Raw genomic sequence first — 25,415 nt, forward strand, 5'->3', positions numbered from 1 at the left:
TCGGAGCTTCAATCTCTCTCAGGCTTGCCACCGTCCGTCACTGGCAGCGACTTGCGCTAGTACGACGTCTCTTGGGATATGTCGGGATCACAGCTCAGCCTCGCAGACTATATGAACGAGATGCGGAAGTCCAAGGCTCGCGCGGTTGGGAAAGAAAACCATCTCGTAATTCCAGCCAGGAAGAGGAAGAGGGACGATGAGGAAATCTCTTCAGACGGCCCTCGTTCGAAGAAAGGGAGTCAGCAAGCGCGACTCTCTTTTGGAAATGGAGAGCGACGTGCAGAATACACCAACTCGTACAGTACCATTGGACGCGGAGTCTCTGTTCTCAAAGCTATTGCTAAACAACCCCCCGTTCAGGACGTCAAAGGGAAAGCCAAGGCCAGCAGCTCCACGCCGAGTGCGTCGAAAGGAAAACCTCTTACTCAAGTTCTCGATACACCGCAGTCCCTTAACCGGCCAACGCTGCTTGCGTCCCGTCGTAAAGGGGAAAAGACAACATCTCATATCGCTATCGCCTACGATACCATATCCCATGCCATCCAGAGTTCGCCTCGAAGCTCTCAGCTGTCTCTAAATGACAGTGAGCAGCCTAAGATGACGATACCCACCCCTCCTCACAGTTCCCTTCCTCGTATCAACTTCCGTAGTCCACGGTTTGCGTTCTCCCGTGGTGTTTCTTCTCCAGCTGCTTTCCGCAATGGTGTGAATGCGGAAATTGGATTCACTCCTAGGACGCCGTCGCGTCGTCGAAGGGGCCGAAACTCTCCGTCCGAGTCTCTAGACTTTGATATCGTGCCAGAGACGCCCCAGAAGCATGGTTTCGAGGATCGATTTGGGAGATGTGGACGGGCCAGTCAATCAAATCTAACAGGTTCACTGGGTGGGGCCAGTTCGTCCCTCAGTGATTTTTTCCGTCCAGCGCATGGACATCGCGGCGATGACCCCGAGACCAGCGGGGCCAACTCCGTTTCATCACTCTCACCTGCTACAGACGACTCCGAGGATCCTTTTTTGGTACTGAACCAATTCTCTATTCCTTCTTCTCAAACCCCAGAGGAGCTGGCATCTTTTCCCACTGCCGGCGCGGGTTTATTCTCGACCACGTTGAATTCATCCAAGTCCGTTATCGGGTCCTCGGACAATGTCAAAAAACTTGATCATAATATTGCCGCCGATGCACGCTCTCCTTCGCGAGGACAGCGAGTGTCCTCTTCTCAGGTGGTTCCATCGTCTCAGACACAGGAGCTTAGCCCGCCTAAACGACGAGTACTTGACCCAGGCCAAAGTAAGGTGGACTCGGCTCAAGAGTCAGAGAGTTTCTGCGAGGAAAGCTCCCAAGATGTCCCAACCTCGCAAACACAAAGCGAGGAAGAGCTGGTCGGCTCTGAGAGGCTGGGCGAACCGATCCTCTGCCTATCCGCTCCAGAAATCACGAAGCGCAGTCCGTAAGTTTGTTAATGTTTTTCCACGGCTACACCACTGACGCCAACAGGCCTGACAGTACTCCGCCGACTCATGCAGAAACACCTGCCACGCCCGATTTATCTCGTCGCTCCAACCTGGTCGAATCCCTGGACCAACTTGATTCAGTAGAACAGTCCTTCCCTGAACTCTATACCTCACCAGTACGCATACCTTCCTCGTATGCTACTTCCTTTAGTCTGGAGAGGAACGACACACAAGAGTCATTCACTCTACCTTCACCCATTCGCCAATTCAAAGACATGTTCGATGAGGAGCATAGTTGGCCCCAGTCATATCAGCAAGGCTCCTCGACATGTCCTCATACTCGTCATCCCGAAAATGTGGATGTCATCAGGAAGACAGTCGGTAACATGGTCCCCCCGAGTACACCATCTAAGGGGCAAAGCCAGGGGGATTCGGCGACCGAACCTGACTCACCTGGTGCCATTTCCACATTTATGGAGAAACTGAAAGACGGACGAAGAGCGCAAGGTCAGCAGAGTCTCGGAAGCAAGCTATTGACAAACGGAGGAGCAGTCGCCGGTAGCGCGAGATCCAGGCGGACTTACGAGAACCTTTTTACTCCTGGAGGTGCACCATTCGACACCGACGGTGAATCCCCAGATGACGGGTTTCCTCTTAGTATTCCTGACATCTCCGAGTCGGGCCTGGACTCCAGTTGTCCGGTCGGCACCCAGGGAACAAGCCCAGAGTCCCTCCCGTCCCCAATGAAGAAATTCCTCGGCGCGTTCGGAGGTGAAGGTAGCTACCCTAATGATTTTCCCGAGTCGTTGCAGTGACGTCGAGCCACTCTTGGTTACTACTAGCGAGTATCAGGTTCGTGTCTTTATATTTTCCAACGCTATCATAAGCTATTATAAGGCGTTGGGTAGTGTTCTTATAGTTCACATCTAAATAGATATCATGATATTACCTTGAGCTAGAGCAGTTTCTTCGTATCTTGCATATGATTTGCCAAGCATATTAGACCTGAGGTCCCAAAATTCAAAACATAGATTCCAACATCTGGACACCACGACAACATGCGCTGAACATGCGCGGACTCCGGGTCGGACATATTTCCTGGCTACTACACACCGGGATAGACCTTCCACTATATCTACCCCACAGCGCGTTGGAGCACTCGTAGTGGTGGTTAGTATCGAGACGAAACGGATCATCCCAGCGCCAATAAGTTAGTGACTGTGAGCCACCGTCCGGCGTCCAAAGTCCTACTTAGACCATGCTCGAGTCATTCGCAAAGATCCGGTCGTGCCATGCATTGCTTTGCTTTCAGCGGTACCGGGCAGGTAGGTACTTAAGGCCCCGTTAATCTTATGACCATGCCATTCGCTCTCTCCTGGCGCCTCCCATGATGGCCACCGCTGTTCTCAACATCAAAGCCCACGACCACCCCATCGAGTCGGTGACTCTATTCAAGTCTACAGGACAACCTACCTCCCTCAATACCGCTTCTCAGAAAGCCGAAGTCACCCGCACATTCGCAGTAGACATTCAGGTGCGTCCCTCACCTGGACCATACGTTGTACTGGTTGTAGTGACTGCAGAGTAGGCCGGCCAGACCGAGATTGTTATAACTGGATTGTCAGGTCACATCGATACCCGCTCAGTTCGGGTGTCCGGTCTGGGCGAGGATGCCAGTTTATTTGATGTTGTCTGTACTGTATCGAAAGACAGCAAACCTGATGAGTCTGACGGACCTGAGCGAGTCCGGGTCTTGAAGGCCCAGAAGTCCATCCTTGAAGGAGAAAAGAGCGTCAGGGAACGTGAAGCAGAGCTACTGATGAACTATGGAAAGACGCTACAGGGGGATCACATAACTCCCGCCCAGATGACAGCTTTCCTCGACAACTTCGTCGAGCGGGGACGTAAGAATTTAGAGGCCACGGTGGTGCTGGAGCAGCGCATCATTGACATGGGCCGTGAGATCGAGGAAGAGACCAAGAAGGCCCCTTCGAGAGTGGGGACCGCGAACGGCCAAGTGACCGTTGTGCTTTCTTCTGAGGCAGGTGGCCACATCGAGCTAACGTTGACATACGGTAGGACTATTGCTATAGTACAATACAACATGATCTAACATTCGCTTCGCCCACAGTTGTCAGTCATGCGACTTGGGAGCCCACGTATGATTTGTTGGCCTCGACGGTCAACGGAGCTCCTGCCTCAACCGTCGGTCTCCATTACAGAGCGCGAATCTGGCAAAGTACGGGCGAGGATTGGAGAAATACCCAGCTCATCCTGAGCACAGCGACCTCCGATTCCGTGTCTCAGGGTGTACCCAACCTTGCTGCACTACACGTCAAGGCTGTTCTATTCCAAGGCAACGATCTATTCGGACGTCAAGCTGCCAATGTACCCTCGTTATTCGGAGGTACGCTACCTTTTGCATGTTCTCTTTCTCGAGCAGTCTTGCTCAGAAGGTCGGATTTCATTTCTGGTGCTCTAGGAAATGCTGGCCCTGGCCCGCAGCAGACGACAGGCACAAGCGCCTTTGGACAATCTGCTCCCGCTTTGATTCAGTCAGCCTTTGGCTTCGCGCAGCCACAACAAGGTCTGTTTGGCACAACCCGAAGTATCCAGACCGCACCTGAACCAGACAAGGACGACGCGTCGGAGCCAGAGTTGATTAACGTACCGGAACCTGGCCGGATCTCGGAGCCGACGACGACCGTTAGCGTGAGCCCGTTTTCGATGTCATATAAAGTGGATCGCAATGCCACTGTGCCCAGCGATGGTAAAGCGCACCAGGTGCTGATAGCTTCTTCGTCCTTTGAAGCGCATGTCACGCGCATCGCTGTTCCGCGCAAGAAGCCCGTAGCATATTTGAAGGTGAATTGCGTTCATCTGCAGAGATGGATGATGCTGCAACTGTGCTCATACCCTTCCTGCGTCCCTCTCAGTGCCGCGTCAAGAACACGAGCGATTATCGTCTTCTCCCAGGACCTGTCAGAGTCTTCCTGGACGACGCGTATATTGCCACGGCATCCATAGGGGTGAGTACCATACAACAGTCTGCGGAATATATGAATACCATTCATTCCTAATGCAGGATGTCAATCCGTCCGAGAGCTTTGACTGCATATTGGGCGTCGATACCTCCATTCACCTGTCTTACAAGCGCAGTTCTTCTACAGCCAATGAGGCTCGAAATGCTTACAGCGAGCAATTCAAGATAACAACCTACACTGTGGAGACTTTCATTAGAAACAAGCACAGCTTCGCGGTCCCAGAGCTTATCGTGCGGGACGCTGTACCTCACACTCGATCGGGCATGGGCGAGAAAATCAGGATCCTACTGAAGGAGCCTGCCGCCCTGGCTGAGGCCAAGCCCGGCGTGTTTACCAAATTGGACGACAAGGGATCACAAATCCGTTGGGTGACGAAGCAAGGCCAGGAAGAAACGGAAGGTACTTATGAGTGGACATGCAAGCTCCAGGCGAATGGCGAGATCAAAATGGTCACGAAGTATGAGGTTAAGGCTCCAGTGGACTTCGTGCTGAACGAGAGGGTCCTCTGATTGTTGTACGTGAGGGGAATATCACGGAACTGTTTTATCGTGTATAAATACCTCTCTGCTATGAAATCTATCAGATGTTTGTTTCCGCCAACCTGAGCATGCGCAACAAGGTGAATAGCCGCCACAATGGCTCGATAAGGTATTTGCAATCGCCACATGGAGTTGGTCTTGATATCTCTGGATCTAAGTAAGATCTAAAGTACTAACCATCATAATCGACCGTCCGATAAGCGACGACCTCCATCCTTAGGACCACTACTGTATACGAATCGCCATGCCGGGTCGTCTTCAACACAGAGTAGGTGCACTTAGGCCGAATCTCTTGTCTATGATCTGAATTAACCCGTATCAAGTCGGCTCTCATCACCGGTGCTGGATCGTAAGCTGGGCTAACTCGTACTAGACGAATCCCCCTCACAAATGACGCGACTCATTTCAGGGGCATCGGGCTGGAGTCCTCCATTCTATTTGCTTCTGAAGGCGCCAACGTCCTCTTGGTGGATATCAATATCGAAGCAGCCCAGAAGGGGGCGGCTATTATCACCCAGCGCTACCCCAATGTGAAGGCAATAGCGGCCAAGGCCGACGTCGGGAAGGAAGAGGATGTCAAATCGGTGGTGGATAAGGCTGTGAAGGAATTCGGCAGGCTAGATGTCATGGTACGGTCGTGTCTTGAAGCTCCGGACCATAGGCTGAATACATCCCCTACTCGCCAGTTCAACAATGCAGGTTCGACGGTACTATACAATTCACCTCGAATGCGATCTAAGCATGCCTTATAGGTATTATGCATCCTGCGGATGATAATGCTCTGAATACCGAAGAGCGTATTTGGGACCTCACCATGCAGATCAACCTAAAGGGTGTATGGTGGGGTTGCAAGTACGCCATTCTGGCGATGCGCGAAAACCCTGTGGACGAAGCCAAAGGTCTGCACAAAGGCGGAAGCATCATCAACACCGCTAGCTTTGTGGCAAGCATGGGTGCTGCGACGCCGCAGTTGGCATGTAAGCCGTTCATTCTCAGCGCTCTAATCCGTCCGTTATGACTTACCTTGTCACCTCTAGATACTGCGTCGAAGGTAAGAACAGCATAAGAAAGCAAGAAGGAGATGCACTCACTCTTGTCTAGGGTGCCGTCCTCGCGATGTCCAGAGAACTCGCTATGGTCCACGCTCGTGAGGGCATCCGTGTCAATTCCATATCGCCGTAAGCACGCCAACTCGTTTGCCGTTCATGACGCTCGCTGAGCATGAATCACATAGGGGGCCGCTGAAAACTCGTAAGCTCTTATTATCAGCCGTAACAGCGTATACTCACTTTCTGCAGCCCTACTCATGGACTTCCTCAACACCCAAGAGAAACGTGATCGTCGGTTGGTACATTTGCCAATGGGCAGGTTCGGAGAGGCTGTCGAAGTAGCAAAGGGTGCCCTGTTCCGTACGTAGCACGAGCGTTTGGAGGCATACGCTCGAACTGAAGTACTTCCGGTAGTTGCGACGGACGAGTCCAGTTACATGACGGTAAGTCTTCCTACTCATCTGGCTCTAACCATCTTGTCGACCACCTTCACTTCGCGACCTAGGGTTTCGACTTCAAGGTAGATGGAGGCCTCTCCTCATGCTACGTCACGCCTGTGGGGGAGCCCGCGTTGTCTCCTCCAGCGAGTCTTATCTCATAAGTAACGATCACCGGCGATTAATCTCATTGGGCTCCTGAAGAGAGGCTGCAGTCAACATGTTATGTACAGTTAGCAAATATATCCTTCGTGCGAGAAGGAATAGAAGTAAATACAGGCCATTGGCAATACAATGCCCGCTGTCAGACGCCTTATGCAGACGGAAAGTCTCGCTTCTCCCCACGGAGACACAATACGATCCAGCGTTTTGTGCTTGCCAATGTCACTCTTAGCTATAGATAGGTATGATGCCGTATAACATTCGTCTAACACGATCAGTATCCGTCGCTTGGTGCGAGTAGTCTGATCTTCCCTTGACCGACGATGAGGACGAGGGGTGTGTTGGAGCCACGATATTATACAACATTTGGCATATATACACGAAGATTGTTGGACACCGGACGCATACGGGCCTTCTCCTACAACTCTTTCTTCCCCGCTACTTTCTCCTGAGTCTTGATCCTTGCAAGTTCAGCCTCGATACGCTGGTCAAGCTTCTTCTGCAACTCGGGCCTGTATCCAAGCTTAAATAGATATTCGAGGTGGACGAAGAATGGCGCAAGGACGACAGCTGACAAGGCAAAGCACGCAGAAATTAGTACTCAATGCGACTGTGTATTGCAGAAAGCATACCCCCAAGAAGGTTATCAAGCAGGGCCGGAGCGCGCTTTTCAGCAGCGCCGTGCCCGACGAACTGCGCGATCCAGGAGACGCCGTGCAGCAGGGCAGCTTGCTTCAAGTGATCAGGGCCACTCTTAGCAAAGGTAATAGCGGACAGAGTCTGCAACGCAAGCTGGGGGGTGTATAGGAGCTGTAAGTCAGACGTGTGGGTCAGCAAGTTTCCGGCTGGCCAGACTCCTTTGGACGTACAGCAGCAACGGGTTCCAAAGTCAGGAAGTAGAGCCAGTAGACAATCGCATGCAGAGATGCCCAGTTCGCTTCGAAGAGAAGGTAGGGTCCGAGTTGCTTATGGATGGAAGGGAACCAGGACGGGGTCGGCAGAGTTGTAGCCATCGCGGAGAAAGTCCTGTTCCGATGCAAACATCGCACCCAGGGCCGAAGCCTGCATTGAGGAAAGGTACCCACCAGAACAGTATAGGAACACAGATCATATGAATAGCTACATTGATTCGGTTGTGATGGTAAGCACCGTAGAAAGTAAGCTAGGTGTCCCGATCGAGGATTAGTGGGACCGCCCTTCACGTCAAACCCGACCACGGCAGACTTGCCTGGTGCTCGACGTCAAAGAGCTTCGTCGTCGTGCTGGCCATCGCTGCAGCCTCGAGGTGAGAGTCAATGGTGAAGGTGGGGAACGCAAAGCGCAGCTCACGAACTGCTTATGTGTGAGCTCGAATGTGATGGAAGCAGCCTGGGGCAGACGAGGCTGCGGGGTAATGACTCCGGATGGCTTTGGTACCCGACCCGGTGATTCGACCACGTGGAAAGGCCATGTGTTTCCCCGATGACGATCGAAGATTCGAGTCAGATTGGAGCGTACATACACTGCACAACTCGTACACAACGCTGCAGCTTTGCATTGCATCTGTACAGGAATTGGGTCGCGACTAGGTTCAAATCTTACATCTTGCATTGACCCATCTGCTCCACGCGACATGTCTACAGCGGCAGTAGCAGAGGCCGCTGGTCAAGGGAACACACCCTCCGGTGCCCCGCCTGTTAAAAGCCAGAAGCAAATGACGAAGGCGGAGCGGCGCGAGCAACAGGAGAGACAACGTGCAGCAAAAGCGGAGAAGGCAGCTCAAAATTCGGGGAAGAATCCACCAAAATCCGCGAATAAACCATCCCAAAGTTCAGGGGCAGGAGCCCCGGCCCTAACGAGGAGAGGTAGTAGAGCCGCCGATTTCCCGCCGAAAGGTGCCCAAGGCCAGTCGAAAGACGCGAAAGCTGGTGCAGACGATAAGGGGGCGCATACGAGGGGACTTCGCATCTTCTCTCACTTTGGCCTCCCCAAACCGACGAGCCACAAGGGTGAAATCCACCCTGCAATCGTTCGGCTAGGGTTGCAATTCTCCGAGTTTAAGATTACTGGCGCAAATGCCAGATGCATAGCGACTCTAACTGCGTTCAAGACGGTTCGTCCATTAGTTGATGCCGGCTCCGCTATGTGCTGACATGAACAGGTCATCCAAGACTACGTTACACCGCCGAACAACACCCTTTCGCGACATCTGATGACATACCTGTCGCCTCAGATTAGTTACCTCGTCGCTGCGAGACCCATGTCTGTTACCATGGGTAATGCCATCCGTCAACTCAAGTTGGACATCAGCGGCACAGACATCGACCTTCCTGAGCAGGATGTGAGTCCCCGTCTACAGTTCTGATGCTGACATGGATTTTGACATGCTCGTACGGTAGGCAAAAGATGCACTATGCGAGAAGATAGACACTTATATCCGAGATCGAATAATCGCCGCGGACCAAGTCATCGAGGAGACGGCTGGAAATAAGATCAAAGATGGCGATGCCATCTTAACATACGCAAGGTAGCTCCGCGAATGCCTACCTGCATACTTCTCGTTAATCTGGATACCAGATCCTCAGTCGTCGAGAAGGTCTTGCTCGCAGCTCACGCAGATGGCAGGCAGTTCACAGTAACTGTCGTCGACTCACGGCCAATGCTTGAAGGTAAGGATTTTATTCGAACTTGAATGATTCCATGGAAAATACTCAATATTTGATTTCAGGCAAAAAGCTTCTACAAGTGCTCTCATCCGCAGGCATCCAATGCACGTACCTCCTGCTTCCCGCGGTCGGCTCGGTCATCACTGAAACTTCGATGGTTCTTGTGGGAGCACACTCGCTTCACTCCAATGGAGCAGTATTTTCAAGGGCCGGAACGGCTCTGGTGGCTATGATGGCTAAGCAACACTCAGTTCCTGTTGTGGTCTGCTGCGAAACGTACAAATTTTCGGAGACAGTCCAGCTCGACAGTTTTACCCGCAACGAGTTAGGTATGGCTCCGATTTCTTGAGTTCTAATAGTCCCCTCTAAAGACGCGGGTTAGCTCCTGTCGAACTGTTCAAGTCCTTTCCTCAGAACAGGCCTCAAGATCTATCATCTCTCAATGATCAGCCTAATCTGCAGATCTTGAACCCCCTATACGACTTGACGCCCCCTTCCAGCATAACCGCCGTTGTGACTGAAGTGGGGGTAATCCCTCCCAGTTCCATCAGTTCGATTCCCCTTGCTCTTGGCAGGACCATGCTGTAAACGACGATATCCTTGAAATCCATGTAGCATATGCATTCATGCTAGGAGCACTGACGGCACGCGGGTGTATTGTGAGCAAGTAACAATACATTAGGAATTATAAGATATAGATACATAGTGGTATCCGTCTAGATTGTATTGTGTAGGTCCGCGCATATCTGTATTTGTACCGCGCGCTGCGATACTATAATTCCTTCTTGGTCTTCGTGCTCTCTTGACGCTCTATGAGTTTCTTCTCGATCCATTCGAAGGCGCGGTCTGTCGCGGTCTCCACGGGGTGGTCAAAGAGGTAGGGTAAGACGGGTACGACAGCCAGGCCGGTCAAGGTTGGGCCCCAGGCCTTCACCTTTGGGTTCTTGACATTCACGAAAGCCTTCTTGGCTTGGTTAACGATAGTGTGTATTGTGAAAGCAGGAAGTGCCCTGGTCTCATGGTTCAGATAGTGGACGCCATCCTAGTAGGTTATCTCACGTACATGGATGCCACGGATTGGAATATAGATCGCTTGGCCACTACCATACCGAGTCGGGTGGGCTCGGACATGTGAGCAGCCTCCAGAGGGGTTGGACCTCGCCGGTGGGCTTTGAAGGCTTCATAGCCCACATCACTGATGACCCAGAGAGTTCCCGTAACGGCGTCATGTCGAGTCTCTGATAGAACACTCACCCAGCCAGATATAACCATGAGATTCCGTATGCTGCTGTGACCAGTCTTGGATTGACCACGGGCCGGAATGCCTCGCCAATGTCACTGGTCTGCAGATCGGACGGTCAATATCAGCATATCAGAAGCTAAAGAGTTCGTTGCGTACATAAGCAATGTATCTCTGGCCCGCGAGCAAGGCTGTCCTTAAACGGGCACCGTAGGCCAAGTAACGGATATTGGAGTCGGTCGAGTCTACGTTCTCGTCTGCAAGCCTGTCCGCGACCTGCTCAACTTTGTCCTCCACGATCTGGGTAGTGGTCTTGTCGGCCATCGTCCAAGTGGTCTAGCAGGCTCTAATAAGCAGAAGGCGAGAGTTGGGGGAAACCTCCTCAGCCTGCGTCATTTTGAGTGCAATCATGTGCCGGGCGAAGGACGCGTCCGGCACGTGCCCACCGTTAGTTTGCCGATTTTCGCCGGTGTCCAGCGTGCACCTCTGACTCCGCCGCTCGCCACACTCGCCATGGCCGCCTCGCCTCTTATCACCGCTGTCGCCGTCGTCGACGACAGACACGATGAACACTCCCTCGAACCCGAGGCCGTCCCCGACAAGATCAGCGCGTACTACAGCCTCGTCTTCCCCGGCTTTACGTACTACCTGCAGACGCTGACCGTCACGATTGGTCGACGTTGCATCCCAGCGTCCACCGCATCTACCTCCAGTTTACCCCAAGTCGACGTCGATCTCGGTCCGTTGAAGAGCGTGTCACGCTTGCATGCCAAGATTGAATACGATGAGGAGGAAGAACGCTTCGTGCTGGTCGTAATCGGCCGCAACGGCGCGTGGGTCGATGGAGTCTGGTCCCCTAGTGGAAGCAGAGTCCCCCTGAGTGAGAGGTGCGTGTTTCGTCCCTCGTATGCCACTACTCGTCTGACATATATCACAGGTCCAAGATCCAGATAGCGTCCAGGACCTTTCACTTTGTATTGCCACCACCCCCTGCCCCCGAAGACTCCCCGTCTCCCAGCTCTCATTCCTCCGAGCAGCGCAACCGCTCGCCCTCCGTTGATATCACCTCTATCTCTCCCCCGTCATCCCTACCATCGGATTCACCCCCTCCTGTCCCCGTCGCTGAGCCACCCCCACTAGTCAAGAGCCCGTTGATACAGCCTAAACCAGAACCTTCTACGACTCTACTGAAGCCCAAAGTTGTGTCCAAGAAGCGAAAGAAGTCTGATGTCGATGCGATACCCAGGCCCAAGCCCGAGGATATGCCGCCTAAACCTCAGTTAACTTATGCGCAGCTGTGTTATAAAGCTATCAAGGCATTGGGTGGTAGAGCGACTTTACAAGATATATGCAACTGGGCTATAAGTAACTATGACTGGTACCGCTACAATGAAGGGACTGGATGGGAGGTGCGTACTCTGCCGATTGTGTGGCAGTCGTCTCGTTAAAACCATATGCAGAGTTCTATTCGCCATAATTTATCCTCTAATCGCGCGTTTCAGAAAGTCGAGAAATCGGCCGGGGAGAAGGGAAAGGGTTTTTACTGGACTGTTGACGAGAAATACGAGCACACCTTTGAGGAGAGGGAAAATGCTCAGGGCGCGACGGGAGGTAAAGATGGTCGGTCAAAGAACAAGAACAAGGGTGAGCGACTTTGGTCCATCAGGTGGCATTTCCTTTAAACTGCGAATACAGGCCCTTTGCCCCCGCCGTTCGCCTCTACTCCTCTCGCTTTCAAGACGTCCAAGACAACTCCCCCTGTTCCTAAGCCTGCGGCCACCGCAGTTCCAGCGGCCCCACAAGCGCCTCCTCCTGTCGTCAAGACTGAACCGCCACCACCACCGTCCCTCCTGACGGCGATGTCAGCCACTGTTACCCCAGCTCCGGCTCCCGCCATACCCACTTCTGAAGTCGCGGCAACCCCAGCACCTCCGAGCGCCGCATTGCCACCCACACAGTCATCATCAGCAGTTCCTCATTTGCCATCTTCGGTCAGGATACCTATCATCGTCGGTCCAGCACCCTCTTCTCAGCCGGCATCGTCGGCCGTCTCCCCTTCCCCTGCGTCTTCGGCAGCGTCTCTGCATCTTCCCTCTCCTCCCATCGTCTTGCATAACAACACGCTCATATTGAACCCCACGATATTTTCACATCTGACTCGTGAACAGTTGAGGGAGTTGGAGAACCTTGGAGCCCAGAAGGCCTTGGAAATCCTCCAAGGGTATATCGTGCGGTTCCTTAAGGAGCGGATTCGGCACGAGGGCGGGAAAGGTAGAGGACGCGGGAGAGGGAGGGGACGCGGTAAGAAGGATATCAGCGGTGCTACAGCCAGGGCGACTCCGGCAGACGTCAAGATGGAAACATCAGCCGACCAGAGCGGCAGTGCCACACCGGACAAGTCCCTGCCAGCGATGGGCGGTCAGCAACAGGTACCTGTCTCTTCTGCACCTCTTGCAGAGGCGTCTCGATCGGAGTCACCTCTGATCGTTGTAGACGACGACGATACCGGCTCCGAGGGCCCTGCTGCGAAGAAGAGACGCATGGAATACCCTCCTGTAATGGCCGGTGACATTCAGATATAGATTTCCTTCACGACGCTCATAGATACCTTATTTCCGCGCCGTTCTCCGGGACAGTTTGTTCAGGGTTTAGGTTATTGTGTATTCGTCTCTCATCTTGTCTCCTCTCAACTAGGATACTTGTATTCTTAGTCCGTGGCTGCCGAGCTATGTACACATCTTAGAGGGCCCAGTCTATCTTCGTGGTCCAACACAACCTGGCAGCGTCGATGGGTGCACTTTGGTTGGATAGTCGTAGCATACTAGCATGAAGACCAATAAACAAATTACCAGACGGCATAACTACAATGTACGAGGGTGACCATGACAGGTCCCATCACATGAATCTCCACCAGATGAAGATAATGAAAAGCAAGGCGATTGCGCCCAGGGGGGCGTATTGACGAATCATAGCCTGGAGGTTGATATTCCGTGCAGCCTTTCGATACTTTTCAGACTCGGAGCGGAGAGATGTCGACATGTGTGCCATTCCTAAGTAAAATGAGATCCATGAACGATCCGTCGAGTACAGGGAAGGATGATGACTTACTGTCTAATGAGTCGCCTCGCCACAGAAGCTCCTCCATGTTCTTCGTCATTATTCGCGTCACATCCTGCAATTCGTCATTCAGCTTGTCGAGATTTGAGCTGTTCGCGCTGGCCGCTCTCGTGTCCTGGTATAGGCGGGTCGTCTTGGACATGAAGGTATCTGCGGGGGGAGGGAGGGGGGGGGGAAGGCTGTAAGACGTAGTCGGCTAGAAACTGGTGGGGTACCTACCAAATCCAACAAACGCGTACGGCTTCCGGACAGTATCGACCTTAGGCCCGTACGATAATGAGAACTCTTTGGCGAGTTCGTCGAGATATGAGAAGGCAAGCTTTCGTGGGTATGACTTGTCCGCTATCGTTAGAAAGACGACATTATCGGAGATGTAATAGCTTTGCGCAGACGGAACATGGTGATCCTTAGCTTGACAAGTGTATCCCAGAAAGCATGGGTTGAACTCACTGCAGGGTGTATGGCCCGCTCTCTATTGAGCATCGCGGCTCAGAGTTGGGTGTTATCCGTCGGAATATCAGTTTGGCTTGCTGTTTATGTTCCTGCAGCTTCTGTTCTGTCTGGTAGGATCACCTTCAGTATGATCTTGCTGAGCGGTCGGAATGCCAATGTTAACGGAGTGAATAGACATTACATCTTCATCGTCCACGCTCGCCGCCAGCGGGAGGGCATCGGATGCCCGCACAATCATTGTTGACCGAACCATTTCGTGCAAACTCGAGAGCAGGAAAGCGAGACAGAGGACGAGGCTGCACGGCAGTTGTGGACTTGTCCTTCGCCGCGCTTCTGCTTGACGTGGATGCTACAATTCCACGTGCGGGGTCGCTTATGTCACGTTTCTCCGCATACGCCGTAACGCTCTGGCGCAAAGTCGCTACGGTTCACGTCTCTTCGTCAACGTCCACCACGACGTTCCAGTCCACCTCTCAGCTTGTCTGTCTTATAATCGAAAGCCTTTACGTTTATCTTAGTGTAAAGTAGATCAGTATGGTGAGATAACTTGTCACACCATGTCTGGACAGTGCTTTGCTCACAGTACTGCGCAGGGTGTTCCAGCGCTTTTCCGCTGGCTCAGCAAAAAGTACCCTAAGATCAGTGAGTAGGCCATGTTATTTGCATATAGGTATGTGCTAACGCGTGTGTTAGTATATCCTGTCGTCGAAGAGGAAGAAGTGAAGGTGCCAGACGCCGAGGGTGACCTCATCGCCCTACCTCTGGACATAACGCGGCCTAATCCTAATGAAACCGAGTTCGATAACTTATACCTGGATATGAACGGGATTGTAAGTCATGGAAACCACAGAGTCCTGTTATTACCGTCTAATCGTATGCTCGCTAGGTGCACCCGTGTACACACCCTGAAGGGAAGGTGAGTGTATGCGCTTTTTTCATTCGGTATGGTGCTGAGTCACACTCTCCCTCAGCCGCCCCCTGAGACCGAAGAGGATATGATGCTGGAGGTTTTCAATTATACCGAACGGATTGTCAACATGATACGCCCGAGGAAGCTTCTGTTTATGGCCATCGGTATGCTCGCCTCGCTCGCCTTGCATCTCGTTACTGATATGCTTTGCAGATGGTGTTGCGCCCAGAGCTAAGATGAACCAGCAACGGTCGAGGCGTTTCCGGGCTGCTCAGGAAGCGAAAGACAAGGAAGAAGCTCGGAAGGAGGCTGTTGCAATATGGGAAGGTGCGACCTTCAGCCGTTCATAACTAGAGCTATTCCTGATGTTTATGTAGCCATGGGCAAGACCCTCAGCGAGGATGAGAAGAATAAGAAATCTTGGGACACGAATGCTATCACGCCCGGAACACCATTTATGGACCTACTGGCCACTTCTTTGCGCTACTGGGTAGTATCAAAGATGAACTCAGATCCCGGATGGAAAGATGTGAGTATATACGCCCATTACTATATAAACATTCTTATAGGACCGTTAGTTGGAAGTTATCATATCCGACTCCAGCGTTCCTGGTGAGGGAGAGCATAAGATCATGGACTACATTCGGCGCCAACGGTCTAACCCTGGTCATGACCCGAATACTCAGCATGTAATATATGGGCTAGTAAGTGCAACCGTTGTGTCTCTCGGCCTTCTCTAATCGGCGGATTCCAGGATGCCGACTTGATTATGTTGGCCTTGGCTACTCACGAGCCCCACTTTAGGGTATTACGCGAGGATGTATTCCAAGAGACGGCGAAGAATCAATGTCGAATTTGCGGACAAGAAGGTCATTATGCCGCTCAGTGTACGGGGACCAAAGCCGAGGTGCAGAAGCCACCGTCCGAGAAGAAGCCATTTATTTTCCTGGATGTGGCTGTCTTGAGGGAATATCTTGAAGTCGAATTGAACGTGCCTCAGAGCGCTTTCCCGTTCAACCTAGAGCAAGCTATTGATGATTGGGTCCTGCTCATATTCTTCGTTGGTAACGACTTCTTGCCACACATGCCTTCGTTGGAAATCCGAGAAGGCGCGATCGATACGCTACTCAAGATCTGGAAAGATGAACTCCCTCGGATGGGCGGTTACGTGACTAATCATGGTCATGCTGTACTTTCGCGAGTCCAAATTATATTGGAAGGCCTCGCTCGAAGAGAGGATGAAATCTTCCGTAAGCGGCGGGAACGTACGTCTACAAATTTCCACTGTCTATGATGACCGAAGTTGACAGTTTCGGTTTCAGACGAGGAGCGGCAGGCTCAGAATGCGAAGCGTCGTAAGATAGACTCCGGAAAGGTTGATGTAGGCGAAAGTGCAAATGCGGTTGTAGCACCATCTCCTTCCCTGAATTTGACTGCTGCACCCACAGCACCCGCAGCACCGACAGTGCACCCTCTTCCCCCACGTCCTGATTTCAGCTATAACACCGACTCGATTGGCTTTGGTGGACCCGTCACCGCAGAATCTCAGCAAAATGCTGGTCTTGCTGCGCAGGCTTTGGGCGGTAGTAACCACGATGTTGTGGCCAACCGGCGAGCGATTCGTATGGCGAATATGAGTGCTGCTGATGTGCTCAAAGCTGAGATGGCTGGACTCATGCCCGTAAAGCCTGCTTCCCTCCCACCTAAACCGACTGCTGCTATCCCTACTGCCGATTCAGCGCCGCTCGTTGCTAGTCCCATGTCCGCTCCTGCTCCTGTGAAGCCCTCTGAGATGTCAGCTGCGACCGCTGAGTCTGCCGCTGGTCAGCTGGAAATACCCGGTTTGAATGGCCAATTCAGCGCTATCGGTCCGGACGCAGCGACCGATGGTGATGCCGCCATGGGACCGTCTGGCATGCCGACAAATGTAGATGACAAGAATGGTGTGAACGTCCAAGGTGGTGAAGTGGACGCTGAGGGTATTCCTCACGGTGTGAAGCGTTCTATTCACGAAGTGGAGGAAGAGGACGCTGTCATTGATCCTGATGTCACTATCGAGGATGATGATGAGGAGCCCGCCGATGACGATGGCCCCCCAATCTATGCACTGAAAGTCAACCCAGACGGAAGCGTAGAACAGGAAGATACCGTGAAGTGCGTCATCATTTCTGAATTTATGCAAGGGATATGTTCATATTTCTTTCCGTAGATTATGGGAACCTGGATACAAGGAGCGTTACTATATGCATAAGTTCGGTGTTCCGTACAGTGATACGGAATTCAAGAAAAAGTGAGTTCTGTCCTCGCAATTCTGCAGAATGACCCGCTAAATGGGACATTGCTAGGGTTGCCAAGTCGTATATAGAAGGCATATGTTGGGTCCTGCATTACTACTACCAAGGTGTAAGTGTACCCTCTTGTGAACCGGTACCATTGCTGATGCTGTGTAGACTCCGTCGTGGCAATGGTACTACCCTTATCATTTCGCCCCCTTCGCTGCCGATTTCGAGGACATCGACAAACTTGACATCAAGTTTGACATTGGACAACCCTTCAAGCCGTTCGAACAGCTTATGGGAGTCTTCCCTCCCGCAAGGTGCGCTCTCAGTTTGTCAATAACTGCTAATATCGCGGCTGATCTTTCCCTAGTCGAACCCTCATTCCTCAGGCGTTCCACAGCTTGATGACAGAACAGGACTCTCCGGTCATTGATTTCTATCCTCAAAGCTTCGAAATCGACATGAACGGCAAGAAAATGCTCTGGCAAGGTGTCGCATTATTGCCGTTCATCGAAGAGAAGCGTCTGCTCGAAGCTATGGCCCAGCATTATCCCAACCTGACGGAGGAAGAACTCCGCCGTAATGCCTGGGGCAGCAATCGTTTATTCGTACATGAGGAGCATCCTTTGTATCCCGCTCTAGAACTATTATATGGAAAGAAGAAGCCGCAGGATGTAAGTGGAATGTCCTGTAGAGACGTTCTGAATTGATCTGATTCTCGTACTACAGCCTATCCCCCTGGACGTCACGTTGAGCAAGGGTATGAGCGGGAGTGTGCTTCGCGATCCCGACTGCATCCCCGGATCGACTTTCGAAGCTGGACCCCTGGCCAAAGTGGATCTCCCGGACATACACAACGACAGGTCCATATCAGTTATCTACCTCTTCCCCAAGCAGCTCGTACCACACCGCTCTGTGCTGTTACCCGGTGTTAGACGACCGACACGAACACTGACCGCTGCGGATATAGAAGCTGCACAGCGTCGCGGTAATGGGCGCCGAGGTGATTATGGAGGCGGCCGCGGCGGTCGAGGAGGTCCTTATCATGGAGGAAGAGACTCATACGGTGGCTCGAATTCATATGGTGACAGTCGAGGAGGATATAGGGGTGGAGCTCGTGGAGGAGATGATTGGCAACGATCTGGCCCACGCCAGCCGTCTTCTTACCAAAACGGCTCGTCCTATCCGCCTCCAAGGCAGTCTTATCCACCGGCCCAGAATTACAACAATTATGGGTATGGTAATGGGCCGTCTCAGACGTATGGCGGATACGATCCACATAGCTCGAGTACGCGTGGTGCTCCTGCCCGCGGAGGGGGCCAGTATGCCTCGTCAGGCGGACGAGGTACTTACAATGGAAATCCTGGGAGGGGTGGATCCTACGGTGGAGGAAGAGGAGGTTACGGCGGGGGTGGAGGGGGCTACGGTGGGGGAGGTGGTGGTTATGGTGGCAGCGATGGTTACGGCAGAGGAGGCGGTTACAGTGGGAGGGGTGGTTACGCAGGAGGTGGAGGTCAGGGAGGCGGGGGATATGGGGGATATGGCGGCGGGAACGATAGTTATGGAGGAGGCATTACCAACCAAGGCAACGGTGCTTATAGAGGTGGAAACAGAGGGAGAGGAGGCAACTCATATAATAACGCTTCCAGAGGACGTGGAGGTTGGTATTAGTGACGATGATAACATGCGTGGATGCTTTATGGACTTCCTCTGTAGATTATCGCAAGCCCTTATCGTGTACCCTTATGGAATCTGGTATTGGTCTGCTATAGCAGGTCTGATAGTACTCCCTCGCGGCTAAGTTTCCCGTTGTACAAGCATATGACTTGAATCCTACAAATACACAGGAAGCTACACAACTTCACCATTCTGGTCCACCTCCCATACCGGCGGCGAAACCCCCCGTCAACCCCGTAGGTGCCGCTCGCTGCGGCTCAACGCTCGTGATGTAGAGGGTATACTTTTTCTCCTTCTCCTTCAACTTCCTCCTCACCTTCTTCTCCTTCTCGCGCCGTTTCTTCTCGGCTTTCTTCTCGCGACGCCTGCGCCGTTGCTCGCGTAGGGCGACGATGTTAGGGTCATTCTGTCGGCCATACACTCCGCCGTATTCTCCATATTGATACCTATCCTCCAACGAGGAATCCGTAACGTCAGAGGAGTCGGACGCTGAAGAAGAAAGATCCTCTTCATCAATATCGAACTCGGGGAGGTCATCGATCATCCCGACGTTCATTCCAGTGCGCCGTTCGCGACCCTTGTATAGCACCAACTCCACGCCACGAGGGTAGAAGAAGGCGTGATTCCATTCGTCGACGAGTCCTCCTGCTACGGCGGATCGTTTGGGTATGCGGCCAGTACGAGCAGCCTCTGGCACAGGCAGCTTCCTACTCCAGGCAAGTGCCAGATCCTATGCAAAGGATCAGCAAAACTACTTTATCCTGTACAGAAAGATCGCACGAACCTGCATCAGTCTGTTCCAATCTTCGGGATAAACGTCGTGAGGACCAAGGACGACCGGCATCCTCGGCGGCGCAAGGACCTCCAACTCGTCCATCTCCAACACCTTCATAGGATCGAACGGCGTGTACGGCTGAGCCAAATTCGGGGGACGAGCGAAACCTTCAGGCGGGCCCTGGTTAAGAGGTGGCTCTCCCGGGAAGCCAGCGAGCTGACCACCGCGCATGCTGGGCGACGGTGCGGCGGGGAAAGTCATGCCCGGCGGCGCAGGGGACGAAGCACGGGAGCGCATAGGCTGTCCCTCAAGAATGTGGCCGGGAGGATATGTGGCTGATCGACCTCCTGGAGCATAAGGCGATGGAGGACGAGAGTGACGGCCGTAGGCGTCCCCAGGACGAGGCGATGGCGGGTAGTATGCACCACCGGTAGTCGACTGCCTGGTTGGGGCCACTGAGTACGCTGACGGACCATACGCACCAGCCGCAGCACCAGGTAGCATTGGCTCGGGCCTACTAGGAGACGGCGGATATGCACCAGAGCTATAAGGCTGAGCCCCTGCGTACTGGGACGGAGGAGTGGGGTACCCAGTACTACTATATTGGCTCCCGCTTTCGGGAAACGCGCCTGGCACGCCACCGGATGCAGGATATCCTGACGGGTAAGCACCTCCGCCCACAGGCGGGTAGCCTCCTGCAATCGACCTCCTCCGGTCCTCGCCGGACATACCCCGATTACGCTCGTAACCCCCACCACCCGCAGTATTGAGACCCATATTCTCAAACTGGCGGTTTAGATCAGACCCGATGCTGGTGCTCAGCCTGCGCTCCCTCTCGAAGCCACCCGTGGACGGGTACGCTCCTCCGTATGCCGACCCAGTGCCGCTGGGATTATATCCAGGCATGGGCATGGGGCTGGAGGAACGCTTCTCTGGCCCACCGTAGATGGATGCAGTGGTGGAGGCATAGCCAGGGACGGGACTGGCACTTCTTCCGCTACCCCCGTATGCAGGACCTACCCCGCCCGGGGGGGGATTATACCCTGGGACGGGGCTAGAGCTTCTGACACCGTAAACCCCAGCTCCGCCGGGGTTGTAGCCTGGGACAGGACTAGAGCTCCTGACACCGTAGGCACCTGCGCCACCAACGCCAGGGTTGTAACCTGGGACAGGGCTGGAACTCCTTACGCTTCCCCCGTAAACAGAGCTAGTTTGACTAGGCCCGTAGGCGGAGACGGGGGTCATCGGCCCTGCACCAGGCTCGAAGCTGACGCTCTTCTTGCGAGCACGTGTGTACTGCGCGTCCTTCTCGCGAGCTTTGCGTAGCTCGCGTTCTTCGGCCTTCTCGCGATCGCGGCGGTCCCTCTCCCACTGGGCAACGCGTTTCGCGGACTCCTTCTCCTCACGCCTTCGACGTTTGTCTTCATCATATTGCCTGTATTACAATATGAGCAAGGAATCTCAGACGTATCGCGCTAACGGACCAGTCTTTCAAGGCTCTCTCTTCGTCCTTGTTCATGTAGTTGCGGTTCCAAGCCGCAGCGAAGTCCTAATTGCGTGTAAGGACAATAATATGTGAGCTCACACTTCTTACGTACGGAGTTGGCGGGCTGTGCTCCAGCCGGCAGGACGCTGGTAGCTTCAGCTGGGATCCACTGTATCCCGTTTACGATGCCAGACGGAGTCTGGTAACTTCAATGGGAGATGTCAGTCGTTAGCATACGTCAAGCCACACTCCCATACCTCGCGGGGACTGCTCTGATGCGATAGATCGTGTGAGAACCGATAGTATGCCACTCGAACATATGAGCTCACCTGAACGGGTGGTATATGACTCTACCGTCTGGTCCTACGGATGTAGTGTATGTTATCGTACCAGGAGTTATCTGGGCTGAGCCACCCGCCCCTGCTGGTGACGGCGAGTAACTACCGGCGATCTGAGCCATCGGGGGCTGAGGCGAGACATTGCCCGGGAAAGCCACGCCAGGGTAAGCTGCCATCGTGAGCTAAGGCCTTGTCTCTCGACTTTCGTCGTGGATCCAGTCAAATGCGGAGGATATAGCGTTGACAGGGCCAATACCTGGGTAATATGAGAGCTTGAGAAAGAGCTGCGGGCGAGTCTCCTAGCTGGGAAGGGAAGCTGGATGGCGCCTGCCTCGTGTTCGAGGAGAGGCCGGTAGTCCATCCGAGCGCTAACCCCGATGGAAAGATAAGATGGGTATCGCTGCCGTGAGCATTAGGTATAATTCTGTCCGACGCAAGGAGTTGATGTCGGAATGTGCATATACCCAGGTGCAGCAGTGGCCGGATGCAAGCTGCGCACTGTGTCGCCAGACTCGCCACTGTCCATCAGATCGCCAGCGCTGCTACCACCAGCTACTTTGCCATGTCCTACGACAGCCAGGCGTAAGACCGTTGGATGTCAAGGATGCAGAACATCGAGAGGCAATATTGATGGTAGCTGAAAGGGATTTCTCCCCGCTGACTTCAACCCGACGCGGCATGCCTTCCGTTCCGTCGTGGACGATGGGCTCCAACGACGGTGAAATCAGACATGTCATATATAAGCATAGATCCAAACGCATAGAGGATACATGGTAAGGAGGCATGTGCATATAAAGGGGGTGGGGGGGTTATTTTTCATGTCACTAAATCCTTTTCCCTATAGCTTGCTACTGATTCTGATTTCCCCTCTGCGGGATGTCTCCGCCAGCACAGGCCAGCCTTGCCCGGAAGAAATCAAAGAGCTTCCGGGCCTTGACCCTCACGCCGGAAAAGTGGTCAGGAATGATCGTAGTATTGTTCATGAGGGACTTCAGGTATTTGCCGATGCGAGCTTGCTGTGAGCGGACCGGTACGTCAGTTTAGTCATCTCACCGAGAGTCTGCGAAGTACGTACCCTGAGCGATGGCAAGTCCAGTTCATACTTTACACGTTCAACCTCGTCCAGAGCTTTGATCAGGTCTCGCAGTTCCTGTGTGTTTACGGTAAGTAAATCGGGTCGTTTCAGGTGGCGTGCAGATTTACACTGACTTTCGGATTGCCGATAATTGCATCCCCGCGCAGCACTCTCAGGATTTCGTTCTTACAGGCGACGGTTATGCTCGACCATTCAGGGCTCCCCTCCAACTGCCTTTCGGTATGTGCGACTTTGGCAGGCCGCTCACCGTCGTCATCCTCGGCTCTGGGTCGTTTCCCAAGCATTTTAGAAGGAGCGGTGTCACAATTCAAGGTCGCCGCAGTCAAGATACGTGGCGCAGCCGCCTTGTCGTGTCTGCGTGAAACGCCAGCCGTCGCTGCCACCCTCGAACGTTCGCCCGGAGGACCTTTGCCACCAGCCGCCTGGTACGAACGTGGCCAGTCAAGTTAGCAACGGGATCGACGCTCCCAGCACGCGAGTCAAACTTAGCACCCATGCTCACCTCCAATTTACTCTTGCCCCTGGCTGATCTTGCGCTTAACTCGGAAGGCGCGGGATGATCCTTCTGAATCTGCTTCTCTTGGGACGGCGGGAAATTAGGGGTTTGCCCCGCCTCTGTGCTCCCATCATGGGCTTGGGCCCGAAGCGGGATGGCATAACGCGGATCTGCGCCTGCGCCGTTTTCGGGCTGCGTTGGCTCAGATCTCGCGTCCATATCTGCACTCGCTATTCGCGGATGCTTTCTCTCGGCCACAAGAGCAAGCTCGCAAGGCTCGTTCTTCAAGAACTGTACATTGCCGGAGCTATTCTCGGTACCCGGGTCAGCGGCAATCAGTCTGCCTATCCTCTCTTTCCCCCAGTCCTGCAGGTTATATGTAGGCAGGAGGTGTCTGAAGTTGAGGATGCCGGAGACGGCGACCTTGCGTCTCAGTGTGCCCCGGTCGAAGCGGCGGCAGGCCGCGTTTGAGGCGAAATCTCCAGCAAGCGAACTTCTCCTGGTGGAGGGATGATCGGCGCAATAGGATGAGACCTGCAGGAAGGGGAGGCATCGGCGAAGGCTAAGGACGGTAGGGTCTGTATCGTCTTACCTCGGCATGGAAGGTAGCTATGGGTGCGGCGGCGCGCCGACCCTCAGCGTGAACTTTGGTTAAGGCGGAAGAGATAGGCGCAGTGGGACCATCGCCTGCTTTGACGGGCATCCACTGCATCGAAGCTGGACTGGCTTTAGTGTGCCATCCAGCACCGAGCTGGTCTTGGTTGACGATCTGTTGGGCGATGTCTGGATCGTCATGGGGCAAGAACAGTGGTGTTTTCTTCGTATTTCCCCTCGGACTCGATGGATGCACTTTGACTCGTCCATGGAGGGGGTTTGATAGGTCTGGGATGAAGAGCAAGTTCTCTCCAACCTGGATCTGGGTGGGGGTGTTGATAGCCATTCTGATAGAGGTCTGCATAGCTGAGCTTTATTCTATACAGTGGCATATGGGAAAGGGACCTGCCTTGTGGTGATAGAAGGTAAAAGAACAACAAGGAAAGAAGTGGAAGGCCAATTTATGTCAGAGCTTATTAGTTCTAGAGCACTGGGAGAATGAGGCAAAGGGATACCCGTGACTAAAGAGCCAGTGCCCCCCAACTTATAGGGCTGGTCCCAGCTGGTTCAGGATTGGTTCAGGATCAAATTATATCCTGTTTGCTTTGTTTCACTTGCACGCGGCTGACTAGATAGCAGTCAGGGGGTCATGTCAGCCCCGGCTTGGCGCAAACTCGAAGGTGATTGGCGCAAAGCGCATTGCGATTCCTTTGCAAAACAAGTCAAAGGGCAGAAGCGAATCAATCCGAGCTTCCAACAAAAGGTCTTCGAAGAATTGCTGTGAAGATTCTGGACTACAAACGTCCTTTGTGCCACAGGGGTCTCGCCCGAAAAGCGTGGTCGAGTAGCTATAGCTAAAGTTAGAGGGAGACTGTGGTTGGGACTTTAGCTTTAGCCCTGCCTCGATCGCCCAGCCACCGGTCAGCACCGGTCAGTACAGTCGTTTGCATATGAAACCGAAAATCGGGTTTCCGTGAGCATTGTTTGTTCGAGCCAAATATACCCATATGCAGTAATGCGAGATGGCTTCTTGTGACTGTGTGACTCTGTAGACTGCAGCCCGCCCTCAGGCTGACAAACTGCATGTGTGTAATCCCGCGGATTACTCCGGCGCGCGTCCCAAACTTTCAGCCACAGCGCTTCCTAATAAGGACTCGACACTTCCATTTCTGTCACGACTTCACTCGACTTCGAATATAAGCTACATTTCTGTCAAGACTCTATTTCATTTATTCTTCTGTGATATTATCATGTTGTCGCGTCCGACTTATAAGTCGACGCTCCCCAGTTATGTACCCTAGTTCCGTTTTCCCCCACCTGCTCGAATACGACGATTGGTCTCGTTCTTTCCGCGCGTGCCGTTCTGAGTGTTGCCCGTCCCTGTCGGGCTTCCACTTTTTTTTTGAACGCCGACCTCTACCGTCTCCTCTCTGTCTTCTCAGGACGCTCGTCAGAGCTTCCTTGAAACTGCCGTTTACTGTTCCGTTTCTGTTACTGTCTACCGCTCCGATCTCCACCTACCGTTTACCGCCTAGTCAAACTGGCTCCTTCGACACGTGCAAGGAAACAGCGACTGGCTTCTCGGGACGTCCACACCTCGGACAACAACATATCACCCTCTTCATC

General features: G+C 53.3%; 10 protein-coding genes across 10 annotated transcripts; 5 read left to right on the plus strand and 5 right to left on the minus strand.

The window, feature by feature from the left end:
- Positions 1–78: 78 nt before the first annotated feature.
- GLOTRDRAFT_136448 (uncharacterized protein) lies at positions 79–2,267 on the plus strand (the record flags this gene model as incomplete). Its single annotated transcript, XM_007864366.1, has 2 exons — positions 79–1,448; positions 1,505–2,267. The coding sequence occupies 2 exons, from the start codon at positions 79–81 to the stop codon at positions 2,265–2,267; spliced, it is 2,133 nt and encodes a 710-aa protein (XP_007862557.1).
- A 503-nt stretch (positions 2,268–2,770) lies between these two features.
- Positions 2,771–5,094, plus strand: GLOTRDRAFT_136449 (uncharacterized protein). Its single transcript, XM_007864367.1, has 6 exons — positions 2,771–2,986; positions 3,041–3,527; positions 3,584–3,859; positions 3,935–4,317; positions 4,389–4,481; positions 4,538–5,094. Exons 1-6 carry the CDS (start codon positions 2,840–2,842, stop codon positions 5,003–5,005), a joined length of 1,854 nt encoding a protein of 617 aa, XP_007862558.1. The 5' UTR covers positions 2,771–2,839; the 3' UTR covers positions 5,006–5,094.
- A 107-nt stretch (positions 5,095–5,201) lies between these two features.
- GLOTRDRAFT_136450 (NAD P-binding protein) lies at positions 5,202–6,896 on the plus strand. Its single transcript, XM_007864368.1, has 11 exons — positions 5,202–5,303; positions 5,359–5,384; positions 5,445–5,664; positions 5,722–5,734; positions 5,788–6,012; positions 6,073–6,086; positions 6,137–6,213; positions 6,270–6,286; positions 6,334–6,444; positions 6,499–6,527; positions 6,590–6,896. Exons 1-11 carry the CDS (start codon positions 5,280–5,282, stop codon positions 6,683–6,685), a joined length of 852 nt encoding a protein of 283 aa, XP_007862559.1. The 5' UTR covers positions 5,202–5,279; the 3' UTR covers positions 6,686–6,896.
- Positions 6,897–6,915: 19 nt separating this feature from the next.
- Positions 6,916–8,037, minus strand: GLOTRDRAFT_71213 (DUF962-domain-containing protein). Its single transcript, XM_007864369.1, has 5 exons — positions 7,912–8,037; positions 7,769–7,845; positions 7,553–7,709; positions 7,316–7,493; positions 6,916–7,253 (listed from the first exon to the last, which is right to left on the minus strand). Exons 1-5 carry the CDS (start codon positions 7,951–7,953, stop codon positions 7,102–7,104), a joined length of 606 nt encoding a protein of 201 aa, XP_007862560.1. The 5' UTR covers positions 7,954–8,037; the 3' UTR covers positions 6,916–7,101.
- A 339-nt stretch (positions 8,038–8,376) lies between these two features.
- Positions 8,377–9,916, plus strand: GLOTRDRAFT_34702 (IF-2B-domain-containing protein; the record flags this gene model as incomplete). Its single annotated transcript, XM_007863591.1, has 6 exons — positions 8,377–8,775; positions 8,824–9,003; positions 9,062–9,189; positions 9,240–9,331; positions 9,391–9,657; positions 9,711–9,916. 6 exons carry the CDS (start codon positions 8,377–8,379, stop codon positions 9,914–9,916), a joined length of 1,272 nt encoding a protein of 423 aa, XP_007861782.1.
- Positions 9,917–10,100: 184 nt separating this feature from the next.
- Positions 10,101–10,892, minus strand: GLOTRDRAFT_33867 (uncharacterized protein; the record flags this gene model as incomplete). The annotated part of the gene is made up of 4 exons (XM_007863535.1): positions 10,101–10,338; positions 10,392–10,523; positions 10,583–10,671; positions 10,728–10,892. The coding sequence occupies 4 exons, from the start codon at positions 10,890–10,892 to the stop codon at positions 10,101–10,103; spliced, it is 624 nt and encodes a 207-aa protein (XP_007861726.1).
- A 189-nt stretch (positions 10,893–11,081) lies between these two features.
- Positions 11,082–13,150, plus strand: GLOTRDRAFT_125922 (uncharacterized protein; the record flags this gene model as incomplete). Its single annotated transcript, XM_007864370.1, has 4 exons — positions 11,082–11,455; positions 11,506–11,977; positions 12,029–12,212; positions 12,264–13,150. The coding sequence occupies 4 exons, from the start codon at positions 11,082–11,084 to the stop codon at positions 13,148–13,150; spliced, it is 1,917 nt and encodes a 638-aa protein (XP_007862561.1).
- Positions 11,529–14,458, minus strand: GLOTRDRAFT_55787 (protein transport protein Sec22). Its single transcript, XM_007863718.1, has 7 exons — positions 14,320–14,458; positions 14,136–14,245; positions 13,905–14,065; positions 13,677–13,835; positions 12,264–13,618; positions 12,029–12,212; positions 11,529–11,977 (listed from the first exon to the last, which is right to left on the minus strand). Exons 1-5 carry the CDS (start codon positions 14,389–14,391, stop codon positions 13,464–13,466), a joined length of 657 nt encoding a protein of 218 aa, XP_007861909.1. The 5' UTR covers positions 14,392–14,458; the 3' UTR covers positions 11,529–11,977; positions 12,029–12,212; positions 12,264–13,463.
- A 4,730-nt stretch (positions 14,459–19,188) lies between these two features.
- GLOTRDRAFT_125925 (uncharacterized protein) lies at positions 19,189–21,779 on the minus strand (the record flags this gene model as incomplete). Its single annotated transcript, XM_007864371.1, has 6 exons — positions 19,189–19,734; positions 19,789–21,214; positions 21,264–21,328; positions 21,378–21,471; positions 21,523–21,537; positions 21,595–21,779. The coding sequence occupies 6 exons, from the start codon at positions 21,777–21,779 to the stop codon at positions 19,189–19,191; spliced, it is 2,331 nt and encodes a 776-aa protein (XP_007862562.1).
- Positions 21,780–22,451: 672 nt separating this feature from the next.
- On the minus strand, positions 22,452–24,192 carry GLOTRDRAFT_119653 (uncharacterized protein; the record flags this gene model as incomplete). The annotated part of the gene is made up of 5 exons (XM_007864372.1): positions 23,788–24,192; positions 23,202–23,729; positions 22,813–23,121; positions 22,679–22,753; positions 22,452–22,619 (listed from the first exon to the last, which is right to left on the minus strand). The coding sequence occupies exons 1-5, from the start codon at positions 24,151–24,153 to the stop codon at positions 22,452–22,454; spliced, it is 1,446 nt and encodes a 481-aa protein (XP_007862563.1). The 5' UTR covers positions 24,154–24,192.
- Between the last annotated feature and the right edge of the window lie 1,223 nt (positions 24,193–25,415).

This window comes from Gloeophyllum trabeum, assembly GCF_000344685.1.
Source record: "Gloeophyllum trabeum ATCC 11539 unplaced genomic scaffold GLOTRscaffold_00002, whole genome shotgun sequence".
In the NCBI taxonomy this organism is placed as follows: domain Eukaryota; kingdom Fungi; phylum Basidiomycota; class Agaricomycetes; order Gloeophyllales; family Gloeophyllaceae; genus Gloeophyllum; species Gloeophyllum trabeum.